Source organism: Babylonia areolata, chromosome 1 (genome assembly GCF_041734735.1).
Source record: "Babylonia areolata isolate BAREFJ2019XMU chromosome 1, ASM4173473v1, whole genome shotgun sequence".
Lineage (NCBI taxonomy): Eukaryota > Metazoa > Mollusca > Gastropoda > Neogastropoda > Buccinidae > Babylonia > Babylonia areolata.
The window spans coordinates 65152488-65171269 of record NC_134876.1 but is presented as its reverse complement, the minus strand read 5'-3'; the positions used below and the strand labels follow the sequence as shown (position 1 = coordinate 65171269).

The 18782-nt window shown below is 42.8% G+C and overlaps 2 protein-coding genes and 1 long non-coding RNA gene across 3 annotated transcripts in view; 1 reads left to right on the top strand and 2 right to left on the bottom strand.

Moving 5' to 3' along the window:
- Positions 1 to 1926, bottom strand: part of LOC143286260 (solute carrier family 15 member 1-like) — a 31779-nt gene extending 29853 nt beyond the window's left edge. The window contains exons 1-3 of the mRNA XM_076593846.1: positions 1914 to 1926; positions 818 to 959; positions 197 to 277 (exon numbers count right to left, since the gene is read on the bottom strand). Of these exons, the coding sequence (XP_076449961.1) occupies positions 197 to 277; positions 818 to 959; positions 1914 to 1926 (236 nt within the window). The remainder of the gene's footprint in view (positions 1 to 196; positions 278 to 817; positions 960 to 1913) is intronic.
- Positions 1927 to 3706: 1780 nt separating this feature from the next.
- LOC143293118 (uncharacterized) lies at positions 3707 to 6250 on the bottom strand. The gene is made up of 3 exons (XR_013056729.1): positions 6187 to 6250; positions 4760 to 4785; positions 3707 to 3764 (listed from the first exon to the last, which is right to left on the bottom strand). It is a non-coding gene; the product is annotated as an uncharacterized LOC143293118 (long non-coding RNA).
- Positions 6251 to 14395: 8145 nt separating this feature from the next.
- LOC143286153 (uncharacterized) lies at positions 14396 to 18359 on the top strand. Its single transcript, XM_076593799.1, has 3 exons — positions 14396 to 15302; positions 15779 to 15786; positions 18330 to 18359. Exons 1-3 carry the CDS (start codon positions 14396 to 14398, stop codon positions 18357 to 18359), a joined length of 945 nt encoding a protein of 314 aa, XP_076449914.1.
- The last annotated feature ends 423 nt before the right edge of the window (positions 18360 to 18782 follow it).

The window sequence follows — 18782 nt, the reverse complement described above, 5'->3', positions numbered from 1 at the left end:
TTTTCAAAATCCACCAAATGCTGACATGGAATGGATTACATGATTTTTAGCTTGCGTATTTGATCTTCTGGCTGCGTGTACACATGAAAAGGGTTCAGCCGCAGGTCTGAATACATGTTGACCTTGGAGATCAGAAAAAAAAAATCTCCATCATTAACCCATCAGGCGCAGAAACCGAGAATCGAACTCAGGATACTCGACCGAGAATCCAGAGCTCTGACGACCATCACGCCCATCAGATCTACACACGATGACAAGGGGTTTATACTCAATGGCACTGTCAGGTTGGGAAAGTCGATGGAAAAATGATTCATGCTGTCACTTTGATCGTCAGGTTGGAAAAGATTGGTCACACGCCAGCCGAAGGTACAATGACATATCATGTAGGAAAGATACATCACATGTCAACCAACAATACAATGAACAGTTACTACAGTCGTGCTCAGAAAGAGTGTAGTATTGCTCAGCTGTGATGGAAATCAACGAAAAAGGAAAAATGTAGTTCCAAATGTGTCTCTCGGTAAAGATCAGACCAACGCGTGCATGTGCACGTGCACAATGTACAAGCATTCACACAAGTGCTTTCAGAGGTACATCCTTCTGTAGGTAAACACCAACACAAAACTGTGCTTTGTTAACCTCCCCCCCCCCTCTCTCTCTCAAACACACACACACACACACACACACACACACACACACACACACATAGATACACACTGGTACGCGCTGTGCATGCATGGTTCTTAAATCTTATCCGCAGCAAAAAAAAAAAAAAAAAAAAAAAAAAAAGAAGAAAAAAAAAAGGGGGAGCGTTCACTTGTATTTCCCCATGGCTCCATCCGCCATCGCGGCCCCAACCACGGGCGCGATGTAGGCCATGCAGTTGAAAAGATGGAAGGCGGCTGTGGCCTCGTCGGCTCCCAGGGCCAGCCAGCCCGTCAGGTACATGATCAGCACAGCTGCAACGCACACACACAGTTGTCGGGTTGGGGTGAGGGTGAGGGTGAGGGGGCGTGGGGGGTGGGGGGATCACTACACTACCACTAAGAAGTCACCAAAAGGGCCGGGACACCACTACCACTCACAAGTGACCAAAAGGAAACACTACCACTCACAAGTCACCAAAAGGGGACACTACTCCTACTAACAAGTCACCAAAAGGGGACACTACCACTAACAAGTCACCAAAAGGGGACACTACCACTAACAAGTCACCAAAAGGGGACACTACCACTAACAAGTCACCAAAAGGGGACACTACTCCTACTAACAAGTCACCAAAAGGGGACACTACCACTAACAAGTCACCAAAAGGGGACACTACCACCAACAAGTCACCAAAAGGGGGTACTACCACTAACAAGCCACCAAAAGGGGACACTACCACGAACAATTCACCAAAAGGGGACACTACTCCTGCATACAAGTCACCAAAAAGGGGCACTACCACTAACAAGTCACCAAAAGGGGACACTACCGGTCACAAGTCACCAAAAGGGGACACTACCAGTCACAAGTCACCAAAAGGGGACACTACCACTAACAAGTCACCAAAAGGGGACACTACCAGTCACAAGTCACCAAAAGGGGACACTACCAGTCACAAGTCACCAAAAGGGGACACTACCACTAACAAGTCACCAAAAGGGGACACTACTCCTACATACAAGTCACCAAAAGGGGGCACTACCACTAACAAGTCACCAAAAGGGGACACTACCACTAACAAGTCACCAAAAGGGGACACTACTCCTACATACAAGTCACCAAAAGGGGGCACTACCACTAACAAGTCACCAAAAGGGGACACTACTTCTACATACAAGTCACCAAAAGGGGGCACTACCACTAACAAGTCACCAAAAGGGGACACTACCAGTCACAAGTCACCAAAAGGGGACACTACCACTCACCCAAAGCGGACATTATCACTAACAAGTCACCCAAAGCGGACATTATCACTACTCCTACATACAAGTCACCAAAAGGGGGCACTACCACTAACAAGTCACCAAAAGGGGACACTACTCTTACATACAAGTCACCAAAAGGGGGCACTACCACTAACGTGTCACCAAAAGGGGACACTGCCAACAACAAATCACCATAAGGGGACACTACCAATAACAAGCCACCAAAAGGGGACACTGCCACCACCAAGTCACCAAAAGGGGACACTACCACTACCAAGTCACCAAAAGGGGACACTACCACTAACAAGTCACCAAAAGTGGACGCTACCACTAACAAGTCACCAAAAGGGGTGTGGCCGTGTATGGGGGAATCTAAATAAGCGGCGTGGGAGTAATGCCACTGAAACGGTGCAGATGGTGGGGCAGCAAAAACAAAAAACAAAACAAAACAAAAAAACAAGTCACCATCAAGTCACCAAGAGGGGACACTACCACTAACAAGTCACCAAAAATGGACGCTACCACTAACAAGTCACCAAAAGGGGACACTACCACTAACAAGTCACCAAAAGGGGACACTACCACTAACAAGTCACCAAAAGGGGACACTACCACTCACCCTAAGCGGACACTACCACTAACAAGTCACCAAAAGGGGACACTACCACTCACCCAAAGCGGATACTACCACTAACAAGTCACCAAAGGGGACACTACCACTAACAAGTCACCAAAGGGGACACTACCACTCACCCAAAGCGGACACTATCACTAACAAGTCACCAAAGGGGGACACTGCCACCACCAAGTCATCAAAAGGGGACACTACCAGTAACAAGTCACCAAAATCTCTGTATCATAGTATAGACAATAAAGTTTTTGTAGTCGAGTATGCGTATTCGTGTACGGACTGGACAGATGAGATGACGACCAGGCCAGAGTTTAAACTGTGAATGAGTTAGTTTGTTAGCTATTAGTTATTTAGTTGGCTAGTTAGTCAGTCGGTCAGTCAGTCAGTTACTTTATGTGTTTTTGTCACCTTACAACCAAGCCCTGTCCTCACCACCCAACCCTCAAGCCCTCCGCCTAACCCCCCTCCCCGCCCCCCCCCATCCCCCCCGCCGACCCAAACCAACATCCATTCTACCCAGCCACTTCTCTTTTTTTTTTAACCCCCCTCCCCCATACTCCCTCAATTTCCCGCAGCCCCTCCATGACATAAAAACTGAAATAGTCAATTTGATGCATTACATAAGATGTGTCAACCTTCGGCTTTCTTCATGTCAGTTAGTCATCATCATCATCAATGGACCACCTCACAACACACTCATCATCAGCCCAGCTTCCACTTCCTTCTACATCCCTTCCACACACACACACACACACACACACACACAGCCCCAACTTCCAATTTTCTCGACATCCTTTCTACACGCACACACACAGACACACACGCACATGCAGTGAGAGAGAGAGAGAGAGAGAGAGAGAGAGAGAGAGAGACAGAGACAGAGAGACAGAGAGACACACAGAGAGAGAGAGAGGCAGACAGACAGAGACAGAGACAGTGTGTGTGTGTGTGTGTGTGTGTGTGTGTGTGTGTGTGTGTGTGTGTGTGTGTGAGAGAGAGAGAGAGAGAGAGAGAGAGAGAGGTGAGAGAAAGTCAAAGTCAAAAATATTTTAAAGACAGAGAGAGAGAGAGAGAGAGAGAGAGAGGGGGGGGGGGGGGGGGTTCCTTGTCCCTATGGTGAATTTGGACCGTGAAAACTCACAGCGAATTCCATAGAAGGAGAATCTCTCGCAAAATTCACCTCCCAGTATGAAAAACACACCGGCAGGGTACGATCCTTTCTGAAAATAAACACAACGTTTAAATCTATTCATTAAGTTGAGAGAAAAAAACACAACAGACATACATATCTATGAAATTAAAAATTGCATGAAAGCAATAATGGGGCCTCAGTTTGTGTGACGTTAAATGGGTAATTACTAGTTTAGTTACAAAACCTGCAAGAAACATGAAAAGTACTAAAAGACAGCCGTAGGAATACTATAACTCTCTTCATTAAAAATAGTCATTCTTTTTTTCTTTTATTTCTTTTTATTTTTACCATGACCTCTTCCAATATGACAAAATATCAAAAATGTTTTTCCATGTTTATTGTCTTTTTTTGTCTTTTTTTTTTTTTTAAATCCGTCTAAAGTATCGAAGAAAATACCACAATTCACTGTTTTCTATGAAGTTGCTTAAAGCGAGAAATGACATGGAAAAATGCACAACTTTTATGAACGTAGATTTTGACAACTTTCACACAATCTGGCACTGCATTGTCAGGGTGTAAACAAAACGTTAACCAACCAACCAAAACCAGAGATTGTCTAATCTTTCAATCACTTTATTGTCTGAACTAGAGTACAGAAATTCGCCTCCAGGCTCGTCGTAAAGAAATTAAACACTTATCTTAAAAGATAGTAGCTTTTAAAAGTGAAGACATTCATTCCATCATTAACTCAAAACACGCGAACATGGCGGGAAAGAGTATGGGGTGATGGAGGGACGGAAGGGCATTGCACTGTCAACATCACGGCAAATTAGCTAACAATATAAATACAAAAGTTCGAAATACGAATACATTAGTTAATAAGTGTTAATCTTAAAATCAAACTTGATATATATATATATATATATATATATATTTTTTTTTTTTTTCTAAAATGATGGACAGGTGGGGAGGAGGTGCGGGGGACTAATATAATAACAAGGAAACCTTTACACACACACACACACACACACACACACACACACACACACACACACACACACACACACACAGGCACTAACTTACAGAGACAGACCCGCCTCCTTTGGTCTCTGAAAGCAAATACCATGTAGTTTAAGAAAGAGAGTCACAGAACACGATGGAAACAGACAAGTAGACAGACAGGAACAGAAACAGAGAGACTGAGAGCGAGAAAGGCAGACAGAGAGATACAGAGAGAGAACCAGGGCAAAGCATCTCACAAAGACATTCAGGTGGAGTAAATTGAAGAATGCAAGTGGAAGGGGGACAGACCACCCAAAACGTCTGCAAAGACGAAGAAAAAGTGAACATGCACATCAAAGACACTTATAGTGTCTAAACTAATTGTCAGGCATACAGCTTGGAAGCAGATTTGCCAGTAACAATATCAAAAATATTCCCAAACAATGTATGCAATACCCCACCACCATGGCAAATTACTTTTCAGTTCAAAACCTTTTTTTTTTTTTTTCAAATTGTTTGGTTTCCTGATTGCTGTCGCTCATGAAAAGAAAGTATCAAATTTAAGCAAAGAACTGGTCATTCATACTGTTTTCACTGAGACTACGCGATTTTTCATGCAAGGACATTTCAAAGGATTTGTGTAAAATCATGAACAGCTCCCTCAATCTGATATATACAGTGCCATATGTGTTTCTCGTTCCTTTGACAATGTCACTAATCAACTTCTTCTGCGTTCGTGGGCTGCAACTCCCACATTCACTCATATATACGCGAGTGGGCTTCTTCGTGTATGACCGTTTTTAACCCGCCATGTTGGCAGCCATACTCCACTTTCGGGGGGGTGCATGCTGGGTATGTTCTTGTTTCCATAACCCACCGAACGCTGACATGGATTACAGGATCTTTAACGTGCGTATTTGATCTTCCGCTTGCATATACACACGAAGGGGGTTTAGGCACAAGCAGTTTCTGCACATATGTTGACCTGGGTGATCGTAAAAATCTCCACCCTTTACCCACCAGGCGCCCGGGACCCTCAGACTGAAAGCCCAACGCTTTAACCATTCGGCTATTGTTGTCACAAATCAACAATTTTCTGAACACTGCATTACCTTGATCTGCATGCAACGTCACTACATATGATAAACCCTGATGACGTTTACTTTCCTGGACATCGTATATAACTTCTGGTCTGGCATTCCTTTGCTCCTCAAGAAACAGTTTTCGTTCACTGTTCCCTACTTGAGGTCTTTTTTTCTGTTTTGTTTTGTTTAATTGTTGCGGTTACAAGTTTCCACTGAAAACGATTATCTCAGCAGGCAAAACCAATGGAGGAGGAACAGACAAGACGTATTTTGTTTTCACGTGCGCACCTCTCTTCCCCTTATCTGGTGTCCCTCACAAGAACTGTAATCGTGAACCCGAGGATTTTTTTTCTTTTTCTTTCTTTCTTTCTTTTTTTTTCCTTAAAAAAACAACAAAAAAACAACTCCAGCTGTCACACTTACCTTTCTTGTCCTTTTTACCCTTTGCTCCTTTCGTTTTTTTAGATTTCTTATCTTTTCCCCCTTTCTTGCTTTGTCCCTTCGACTTCTTTGGTTTCTCAGAGGACCCTTTGTCAGTTTTCTCTTTCTTCTCTTTTCCTGCTTCACTGCTGGCGTCTTCCGTCCCTTCAGACCCTTTCTTCTCATCTTTCTTGCCATCGTCCGGAGGCTTCTTGGCTGAATCGTCAGATTTCGATTTCGATTTCTTTTTGGCTTTGGCGTTGATGTTTTTGTCTTTTTGGAATGCGTCCTGCTCATTATCATGATCAGATGATTCATCTAATGTGGTTCCAAGAGATGTTGATTCACTGACACTGTCGCTGGTGCTGCTGGGCTCGGATTCACTTTCATCAACATCATCAGTATCAGTTACACGGCTGTAAGAACTGTTGTTTATACTCTCAGCATCCTCGTCCTCTGACGATGTGTCCGTGTTTGACGACACATCCCTAGAAGAGTACGTTGTAATACTAAACGGCGGTGAGTTATTTGATGAATCAAAGAAGTCATGCCTCTTGAGTAAAGGACTGTTGCTGCTGACAGAACTTGGCAGATCAGGCGAATCTACTTCACTGGAGACGCTTGTGCAGCTACTACTGCTAAAATTACTATTTCGCAGCGGTGTGTCTACAAGGATTAAGCGGGAACAAGACGGTGACTGCTCGTCCACGTTGAAGATTGTTTGTGATGAAGTGATGCATGTAAGTGACGGTGTATCACGTGATGAAACTTCGTCTGACGTTGACGATGTATCAAGTGACGATGTTGGCGGGTACAATGACAGTAATGACGAGTCAGCTGACCATCGTCTTTTATGGCTGGTTGGCGGCGGGAAGGGACTGCCGACATGGCGGAGGCGTGGCGATGGGTGCTCTGGGTACACGTTTCGAGCAGCACCAAGGTCATCGTCGCTCATCCTGAGGGCATCAGTCGCACCTCCATGCTTTTCCACTAATGGCTCCTGGAGGGTAAAAAGCATCAGTATTGGTTAGGATTAACCCTTTCACCGCCAGTCAATTTAGAGTGCAAAATTCCCTTGAGCTATAAACACAGAAATATGGTGTCTAGGAACAGCTGGGGATTCCCCCTGTGATGTGTAGAAAACATGACCTGTCCTACCACCGAACATAAAGAGCAGTAGGTTCATGGATAACAGACCCATGATCTGGTCACCCTTCAGTGACATGTGTCCTCTACCTGGCTGTTGCATAAATGCGAGTTTGGCAGTGAAAGGGTTAATCACAAGCGTCCTTTTACGTATACTATAACAGAAGAAAAACGGGCGTGCTAACTGTGTTTATACTGAACGAACAACTGCCTGCCTACCTTCGCCAACAAGTCATCCGCTGTTTATGAAACATTTTTTGCAGTGTAGAAAACAAAGCGGAATCAACGCAGAGAACTGAGGAGCTAGCAATGTAGGATCTATCCCTGTAGTAAATAGGTCAGACAGAAAGTGCTTCTTGGTGGTTTTTCGTGCAGGGTCTCCGAGCCGAGTTGTAGTCCAAAGAAAAAGAGCCCTTTTCACGTGTCTTCACCTGACGGTACAGAACAAGAGGTAAATGTTGCCATGGTGCCTATTAGCAATGCCCCTCCCCCCCTACCCATCCCCCCCCTTCTCCCCCGGGCCCCCTCTTTCGATGAAGAAATTATCTGCTCTGTGACGAAAGTTAACGTCAACAGCAGACCGAAGTCGATCGTTGAAAGGGACCTTGGCGACAATGGAAAACGGAAAGATCATTCTTCAACACTAATGTTCGGGCCTCTCATCATAATCAAATTGTGATATTTTATATTCTTTATTATCAATGATTATACCTTTTATTTCTTTATCTTCCCAGATCATAATTGCTAATATTTCTACACATAATATAAACAAATATGGAGAAAGTGGATCACCTTGTCTACAGCCCCTTTCTGTAAGAAACCATTCTGAAGTTTGACCATTGACTATTAAAGTCGATTTTATATTTTTATAAAAAGTTTGTGTCCATCCACATATACTATCACCAAAACCGTATGCTCTCAAGGTTTTAAACAAGAAATACCAATCCAGCGAGTCAAAGGCTTTTATACACTTCCAAATGATTGTAACAAATGGTCTGAGAAATTGTGAACAAATATATGTTCTAATGTTGGGGAAAAGCTTTTTTAAATTTTTAAAAAAATTAAAATTCATAAAATAGAAGAGATAAAACTGAAATGGCCACAACTTCGCATAATACACAGAATCATTGGAACAAATGTAACTTTAAAAGGAAAGGGAATAGTACATAGTAATAATTGTGACTTTTGCTTAGATAGAAGCTAATGTTGGTATTGTGCATATTTTCTGGCGATAGATCACTCTGAAAAATTTTGGGTAAATTTAGAAGATTCACTGAAAACAAAATGTGCAACTTGTGCAAATTTAAAGTTTAACGAACATATAATACTTTTTGGTTTCCATATGGATATAGTTACAGACCAAGTTCTTCATTTGATCATCCTCCTGGGGAAATGTAAATTAGATAAATGCCTACCAAATATTCACTCATTTCAAAATCATATTACTTCAAGATACAAAATAGAAGAACATAATGCAATGGCCACACGTACAACACACAATTTCAAGATAAAATGGCTACCATATTTACCTTTGTTTGAAAACAGTACATACGACACATGTACTCTTTCTATTCCAGTTTATGTATTTAAGTACTTATGTTAAATATATATGTGTAATCAAGACTGAAAATCTTTTAAAAAGTATATAAAAAAGCCTGTTGACATCGGCCATTTTACAGCAACTAGAGGCTTGAACAGCGCGTTGGGGTTTTTATGAGGAGGTCAGGCATCTGCCCTTTTTTTCTTTTCTTTTTTTTTTTATGCGGAATAAGTGTAGCGAGTATGGATCAGTCCGCACGCTGTGACACCTCCTCCAAACTGAAACTGACTTACCACCGAGTAGAGAAGACGGGTCGGGGACAGAACACGGTAAGTGTCTGGGGAGAAAGGCCACAGAACAGCAGGCTGTGTGACCCTGTCAAACGGTACAGCAAAGATGGCCACAAAGTGACTACTGATCCAGAATGTGATCCAACATCAGGCAGGGGATAGTCCTGTTGGTTACAAAAGCCCTGGTCGCCTTCTGCCGAAATCCCACAAACTCACTCCACAAAAAGACAGGTCAAGATGGACTTAAGTCAACATAGACAGGTCCCCCAGAAGGAGAACGAGGGAAAGACCTGCGGTCAGACCACACTCCCAACGTCTTCAGAGACATCTCGCGTGATAGTCATGTGAAGTTTTCACGTCGTTTCACGATAACCATGTCATGGTACGGAACTGAAGAAGGTGGATGACTATATTAGTCAATTATGTGGCTCAAACGCGGATGTTATGAAAATAAAGTTCGTTATTGCGAAGTATTCCAGTATGACGACTACAAGTTAGCCGCTGTAAACGAGTGGAGGTGGGGTGGGAGTCAGGGGCGGGAGGGGGGCAGTGGGGAAAGGGGGAAATGGGGTTGAGCATGGGAGGGCAGCAAGTAGGAAGGGCGTGTGTGTGTGTGTGTGTGTGTGTGTAGGAGGGATGGGGGCGGGGGGAAGCGAAGAGAGCAGTGCAGTGACTTGTAGATTGATCGCACTATCTCAGTGAAACCTGTCGAAATGATACCGACACACTCTCCCGAGATCCAGATCTACAGTGACTTGTGGAATTATCACACTATCTCAGTGACACTTGTCGAAATAATACTGGCACATTTTTTTTAGATAAAGATCAATAGTGACTTGTGGAATGATCGCACTATCTCAGTGAAAGTGTTGTCGAAATAATACCAGCACACTTTTCCTGAGATGTAGATCTATAGTCACTTGTGGAATGATCGCACCATCTCATTTAAACTGTTGTTGAAATAATACCAACACACATTCCTGAAATGTTTATCTGTTTCACAGCGACTTAAGGCAAAACGAATAAAGTGATGAATGAAATTGTGTCAATGAATGAGTTTAATCATACAACGCTAGATCTAATGTAATGTGTGGACTGCTCGTTTTACGCTGCACTGACGGGCCACATTCTGCGTTTTGAAACTGGGTAACTTGGGTTGTTTTTGTTGCAAGTGGTAGCGGTGGGTGTGTTCTCGTTATATTTAGCAAACATGTTAAATGTAATAGTCTTGTTTTGCTTGATTTATTTTGTTTGTGGAATATTCACACACTTGAAACGTCACCATGATGGAGCTAAATTGCAGTTTCGCGCATGATTGTTCTTTCTTTGAACCCCATCCGCCATCAGGAGTAGCACTTCAGAACTGAATTCCATGTGTTGAAATAAATTTCTGTCGCTGTACATCTTATTGTTTATCTAAGACCCCACGGGGAGTGGAGCCATTGTTGAAAGTCGGCTCGTGACTTTCAGTGTTTGAAACAGCGTTAGACTCAGAGACGTTTGTGCAGACCTACAAATCTAACTTCAACTTACGTAAATAATAAAACAAACAAACAAACGAAACACAGATGAAGTGCTTGTTCAAAAAAAGACGAGTATTAAAGTGAATAACAATAACTGGAAACAGAGAAAACCTGGAAAATAGATCTGTTTTTGTTTTAGATCAAGTTGCGGTCTGGATCTACTGTGCGCTAATGGCTGATTTTTTTAATTGCAAGTTGTGTTATGTCTGCTTCAATGAATTACCAACAGTTTAGTAGACCAGTATCACAGAAAACTCACCTCTGAAGAAAACTCATCTCGGTTGTATGATGTTCACATACACAGTGAAATAACACGGTAGATACAGCTTTCTGTCAGAGAACCCAACTGTCAACCTGCCGTTTGCATAAAAGTGATGCCCCTTTGCTTTTGACCCCGTAAGAGTTATCTTGCTGACGTGTCGCTGGATGGAACAGAAAAGTAAAGGTGTTTCGCCGACAAAACATTTGCAGCACGTGTGTCCAGTACAAGTGGTTTTTGGTTCCAAATGGAATCTACAATTTTAGATTAACAAGAAGCGTGTCCTGTCTGAAAGAGCCGAGAAACATTGTCATTTCAAGCGGATGATCCATTGAACCCCCAAATCCTCTTTCCATACGCCTTTCTTCTTCTTTCACGTGTTAGGACGATCGTTTCTGTCATTATTTTGTTTCAGACTAACGAACACGTTAAGCAATCAAATTGGTTCACATCAACAATCATGGAATGTGTTAATGTTTCAAAGTAAATCATTTGAATTTATGACCTGAGATATGAAAAATTTTATAAAGTAATTTGTGAAAGGTTGGAGCGTTTATTAATAATTTCTATGGATAAAGTGTCCATTTCAAAGTGTATGGTCCATGTTATGTGTCATGGCTCGTGGCAATCATTTGTGCGCGTGTTCGTGTGTTCGTCTCCCTTCCCCTCCTCTCCCATTCCCCTTTGCCTTCCCCTCCTCCCCCTTTCCCTCTCCCTTTCCCCTCTCCCTTCCTCCCTCCTTCTCTCTTCCCTTTTTTTTTGCTCTATCGTTCTCTTGTGTGCTCAGTTCTGTTCCGAATTGAAGCACGTGAATCTGTTGTGATGTGTGTCTGACATGTCCTTAGTCCTTCTCGCTCTGAACTCTTGAGTTGAGTTCGGATTTAACTTAGTTTTGAAGGAAGGGTTTTGCTTTGACTTTGGTGCCGAGCTTTGGAAGGAGAAGGGTCGCCGAGCCAGCAAGCGAGCTGTTGGGTGCCCTCTTGGACAGTCGTGGGGTTCGATTCTTGTGTGACCCTCTTCTGCCTCTGTGTGGGTCTGTGTTCTGTGTTCTCTCCTGGGCCAGTGGTGTGCCTGATTCCTGGTGACAGGTGAGGGGGGAGTTGTATAGTTAGTTTGTCCTCGTGGTGTTAGTGTCGTAACTTGTGACATTTGTTTGCATTTTTGGGATTGTTTTAACGGAAATCTTTTAAATCCAGTATTCTTTTATTTCTAGATATTTTGGGGGGAATTGATAAGGTTGTTAAGTGTGTTATTTTGACATGTATTCGGCTCGATTTATTGTTTCAAATATACCTTCTTTACAATGAAAACTGTGTCTAAATTTCCCAAAACATTTTTTGTCGTGTTGGAAATGTAGTACAATGATTTGTAATATTACCTCATTGAGTTTTCTTTCTGCAGTTCGAAACTAGCATTATAAATAACGACAAATTGTCATTTAGGGTAAATGTGTCTTGTGTATTATATGCAGGTTTAACTCCTTAATTATGAGAGAAACAATAATGGGCGGCTCCTGTACTTTTTGGCATTGGTAGTTTTTTTGTGTGGAAGCGACTGCATCAATATCCACTTACTCGCCTACTTAGCGTAATGTGTATTGCTTCAGGAAAGGGAAGGGGAGGGGTACTCTTTCATAACGTGTTAGAGCATAGTCTACAGAGATATGGGAGTCTTGTTACAGATTTTTTCCCTGTGCCTTATTCCTGTGGGTTCCCCCTGACTGCCACCCCGACGGGACTCCAAGATTCGCCTTTTCAGTGGTCATCATTCTACTTCAGCCCTGTCCGTTCCAAATTCCCTCACTTCCACTCCTTTCCCCGACCTCATATTTCCAACGTCCTCACCCACAGCCCCTCATCCCGTTCATCCTCTCCGATTCTGCAGGCATGTGACTAAAGCCAGTTCAGCGACACTGGTCTTCAACGGACGAACTTGATTTAGGTTCAAGTGAACTGACATTTTTTCGCGTAGATCTGTGCTGCCTTTACCTGGCCTACTGTGTCGTGGTCATGCTACTGTGGTGTAACCAAAGAGTGTTGCTGTTAAGTGTTTAAATTTGTGTCTGGACCAGGATATTCAAAGTGCACAACAGTGAAGAATTGAGCTGAATTATCTATGTCTGTGTTTTGTGTTGTCGGGGTGTTAGTTAGTCTGGGGCGGGGGGTTCATGGGCAACCCCTTATGGGTTGTGACATTATGATAGTCTGTAGAATTTGCATTGCTCATTCACAGAAAAATCAAGGAATAGGCTTAGTGATATTGCAGAAAAATGTATTTCGGCTAACAAGTTGTACTGGTATATTAAAAAAAAACACACACAATAAAATAAAAATAAATAAAAACAAAAAACACACACCACCCTTCTTACTGAAGTACCTTGCGTCAATGAAAAACACACAAGCTTCTTACCAATACGAGAAAGAAAAAAAGTCTTTTCTCAACGTGCTAAATTCCCAGTACGTTGACGTGACCTGAGTTGATTTTTAACAAACTAATTGGCCGGGACAATGAAGCAGAATGATATTTATTTTACTGTTGTGCTTCTTCCAGTGAGGTCATGCTTTTTCAACAGTCTTCGTTGTGCTGGATTTTATAGAACAGTAGGCCTAATTAGATCGAAGTGAGAGAAAAAGAAAAAGCTTTATCACAAAGAAAAACAAAACATAAATACTGCCGTTCATCACGGCAACATAAAAATTAAGGAAATAATATAAGTGACTGCCATTGTTTCAACTTTTCAAATGTCAAGTTGCGAGGGCGCGCGCGCACGTGTGTGTGTGTGTGTGTGTGTGTGTGTGTGTGTGTGTGTGTGTGTGTTATTTTGAGCAGTTTTCTTTCTCAATGTTTTGTGTGCCTACACACTAACACCTGAGTGTGTTTAAAACCGTGTGCGCGGGAATGTATGTATGTATGTATCTCTATCAATTGTGTGTGTGTGTGTGTGTGAACAGTTTTCTTTCTTAATGTTTTGTGTGCCTACACACTAACATCTGAGTGTGTTTGTAACCTTGTGACCGTGCGCGCGCGAATGTATATATATATATATATATATATATATATATATATATATGTGTGTGTGTGTGTGTGAAATGACGTGAACACGGGATAGTACTATCCCCAGCCTCTCTCGCACACTCACCCTCTGTGTGTGTGTGTGTGTCTGTGTCTCTGTCACTGATTTTCTTTTCAAGAGTTAATAAATAAAAAAAAAAAAAAAAAAAAAAAAAGGAAAATGCATTTACCGGAGTTGGAATCCTGATGGAAAAAAAAAAGATTTTGCAATATTTATATAAGGCTAAATAGCGTAGCAACAGAAATGAACATATTGCTTTGACAACTTTCTTGTCCTGCTTAAGAAAAAAATCAGCCAAGACTGGCAATGACAGAAATGTCTTCAGTGCGCATTCAGCCTACACTGAAATCTTTCAACAGTTCTGCAACAACTGAACGTGATATGAACGTAACTGGATTCCTCAGTGGTTGTCGTGTGGTGGACAAACAGTTTGAGTATCTTCCCTGGGACAACCCAGACAACATTATCACTCTGGTCACTCAGGTCAATGCCTACAAGGCCGGCGGCATTCTGATTCCCTGGCTGGGCATGCTGGGGGTGCCTCTGAACATCCTCAACTGTATCGTGTACAAAAGACTGGGGCTCCAGGAGAGAGTCAATCTGTTGCTGTTTGCTCTGAGCTGTGCAGATTTGGTGGTCACGGCGTGTGTGTTTGCCCTCTACGTGGAATACTTCTACATGCTCCTTGTGGGCAGGTTCACAGTCAGCAGTACAGTAGTTAACGTAGCCACCAACACGGGGTTGACTGTCATACCGTTTGGGTCAGCTTTCATATCAGGCTTCATCTCCACTTTGATTGCCTGTGAACGCTGCTTGTGCATCAGCCACCCCTTCAAAGCCAAACGGATTCTGAGAACGAAGACCACCGCAGTCATTCTCATCGTGTCTGTGGTGATCATCTTAGGTATTCATTACGTCATTGCATTGAAGTATAGAATTGGCTGCGAGTATATCCCTTCTTTAAAGGTTTCACTCACTGTATTCTACCCGAGCGAATTTTACCAGGAGAACGCAAAGTTTGTGGACATTCTGAACGTGACAACATTCGGGCTTGTCCTGCCCCCTTTGTTCGTGCTGACCACTGTCATTGCCACGGTCATCACAGTGGTCAAACTGAAAGGTGCCGCCCAGTGGAGACAGTCAACGGCCACAGTGCCCGTGGAAAGCAAAGAAATCGCCCTCACCAAGATGCTGATTGCTGTGTCCATTCTCTTCATAGTCTGCTCCATCCCAAACCTCGTGGTCAAAATCGTTCCACTTTTTGTTGACGGAATCCGGCTTGGAGGACGTAATCAAAACATTCTGCTGTTTTGGCTTGTCTTTGTGAACATTTCTAATACCGTTAATTCCACTCTCAACTTCTTCTTCTATCTGAAAATGGGATCCAGATTTCGGAAGACGCTGAAAGAAACGCTTCGATGCTCTTCTGAGAAAGAACAATCCTAAGACACAAGTACGTCTAAAACCTCGCCGCTTCTAGCCTGTGTTATATTAATATGCATGGAGCTGGACATAGCTTTCTTTTACTGCGTAAATAGCTTTCATTTTAGGCTCTGGCAGTATAAAAATGTTAATAAATCATCGACATAGCTTTCACTGTCTGCATAAAAATGCAATAAACTGAATATGTGCGATAAGACAAAGCAAAGGAGCACCGAGAAAAGACAAGATGTAGACCTACGGTTGTCTGTCCTGTCACTTGCATGGTGTTAGGAGGAATACAAGAAAAGTCAGGTGGAATCTTCCGGTGTGTCCTGTAACCAGGAGCCAAGGTATCCTGAATAAAAATATTCTGATTTTACTCGACTAATTTTGGACTCTGTTGAGCTGCATTTTGTTTTTATACCTGACGAGGTAATCAAAAAAATGGTCAGTAAAAAGCAGTCGCAGATTAAGGTAAGGCAAAGTGTTTTGAAACAATTTTGTTGTTGTTGAAAAATAACTTTGCATATCTCACAGTTAACCCTGTGTTTGAAATGATTAAAAAAAAAACAAAAAAAAAACACGCACACAAAAACCAAGGCTTGATGAACATTATTCGCGCGTTTCATGTTCAAAATACCAATGGGATGCTAGCAGAGACAACAGTGACTGTTCCTGGCACATTTGATACATATACGTACTGACATAATCATGTTCGAACACAAACGGACACACACATACATCGCTCACACATCACAGTCCCTTTTAAAGGGACAGGGGTTCACGGACTGCATTTTCTACAAAATCAGGACTTGGAGGAATAAAACCAAAATGAGCTAAAACGTATTGTATCGTATCATACCGTATTGCATTGTATTGTTACAACAGATTTCTATGTGTGAAATTCATGCTGCTCTACCCGGAGAAAGCACGTGGACACACCCGTGTTGTTGTTTTTTTCTGTCTGCAAGTGTCTTAGTTGAACTATCACAGCAGATTTTTCTGCATACGTTTGCCAGGGACAACTCTCTTCGTAGATTCTTTTACATGAGCTAAGTGCATGCTACACACAGGACCTCAGCTTATCGTCTCATCCCAATGACTAGCGTCCAGACCACAACGTAACGACTCGTGGAGACGCTTCCTAAGCGGATTCGCTACCACCAGGGCAGCGAGTCCGTAGGATTCTATCAAGAACACAACCTGTGCCTTCACGTCACATCCTTCAGGCCTCAGCCAGTCTCAGACGCTGTGTCAGGCCTGACAGATGGTAAAAAAATTGCATGTTAGAATTCCAAATTAAACAGCCGCCGACGTGAAAAGATTCAAGTCATGGACTGACAACTAGAAAGACAGCGGTTCGAGTCCCGACAGAAGTTTCTTTTTTCGGCCCATGGCTTGCTTGTGTCCAGAGCTAAGTGTGCCAGGGGCTCATATGGGAAAACTTGGGACCACACAGTCGAGGATACGTCCTTGGGAGTGTTGTTCAAATTTCGTGATGAACACTGCAGGTGTCTCTATTGCTTAGTGGGTGGTGTATGCTGAATCAGAACAGTTACCGAAGTGACTCGGCAGCAGAGCAGGGTCTCACCTAGTGTATGGCCTTCTAGCGACCTAACTGTTCCCTATTGACTGCCGGAACAGATACTGGCAGACGAACTTGGGTGTGGTTCTGTACTGTAGACTCGGAATGAACAGCGTGGGTGTAATGCCAGTGAAACGGCGCAGATGATGGAACAGAAGAAAGAAATGGGACACAAGCTGAGTGATACGACACTGGAATGTGAAGTTTTCTGAACTGAAAAATTCGCGTCTCCGTTTTTTTTTTTTAAGTCCCCACCTTTTATTCTCACTCAAGGGATGAAAAACTTTTAAATACTAAGGGAGACAAAGCTTTACAGTTTGTACCAAGTGGTGGCCAGTTACACACACACGCCCTCGGATATTGCTCTACAGCAAGCACCACAAGCCTCCTCAATGCATCCGCCCTTTCTGTGGCCAGGCTTCTGGCGCCAAAAACCGGCAAACAAACAAACAAAAAACCGGAACAGAATTGGTGGAGCACGAACAGAGGCATAATATTGTTGCATCCCATTTTGGTGACCTGTCTTGAGAATGTTAAAAAATCTAACAAGGGAACGTCAGCTGCAGCACGATCAGGCGATTTTTACGAAGTGAAGTTCTACGTACATCAGTGACGTTCGGTGATGCCTTATTTTTCTTCTTCTTCTTTAAAAATAAATAAATAAATAAATAAAATCCAGATATTCCGCACCTAAATAATGGGGGCAAAAAGAATTGTGTGATGTTCGTGTGGTGACATCCACCCAATTTGGCTCTGTGACAACGCAGCCATTGGTTTCTTTAGGTGGTTCAGCATGTGATAATCTGAGTATGCTGAATCAGAACACAAAGTTGGTCGGCTGAAAATCGTCTTCGATCAATGATCCTTATTGTGACCATGAAAGACAGTTTCCCAGGGACACAAACACAAGATGCCAGGGTGTGAGAAAGCACGGAAGTTAAGGTGAGGCAGGTGAACGAGTACCCAAGAAGGTGCTTTGAAATCCTTGAAATTGAACAACGTACACATGGCGAAGATTTCTGCTTAATTAAAAGGCATGCGTTCAATAGCAGTCAGTAAATTTGGACAGATTAGCCAAGTTTTGTGCTTGGATTTATAAGCTTCAAAAATCCAGAACAAGAGCTGTTCACTCTGCTGCATATATAAAGTGCTTAGACGGAAGGAGAACACACACACACACGAAGGTACGCGCACACAGTTTCTTTTTCAGCTGTTGCAGATCAAAGCTGCAGTCACTTTTCTCGAAACTAGAGCAGTTCAGATGTAACATGATATAAAAGTTGTTTCTGAGACGTTTTGGTGACGCAGATCGGCCCTGGGGACACTGTGATCATCTAATGCCTACAGGATCCCTGGAGGAGGTGTTAAATTCCCGAAACATTCCAACCTCTGTTCCTTTAATTACCGTGTCCCATGTCATTCCGATAAGCCGAGGTCCCGTGCGTTGCATGCACATAGCGCAACAAAAGGGTTGTCCGTAACAAAATTCAGTAGAAAAATTTGCTTTCATAGGAACATCAGTACATTTACAGGCAGAAAGAAGGGAGGTGTGGTACTGCACTGAAGCGACACTCTCCCGGTGTGAGTGTGTATTACAGGCAATATACGAGTCCAGCTAATGCTGTTGCTGTCGAAAAAATTGCAGGCACTCCGCCCAATGGCTATGACCTTTAGTCATTGCATGGAATGCCGATATTTTTTTTCAGCCAGAGCTGCGAGAGGTGATGCCTAAACCGTTCATGCTGTTAGGAGCATGCTTTA

What these genes read in the sequence shown, in the direction of transcription:
- LOC143286153 (XM_076593799.1), top strand. Translation starts at nt 14,396, where the DNA reads ATGAACGTAACTGGATTCCTCAGTGGTTGTCGTGTGGTGGACAAACAG.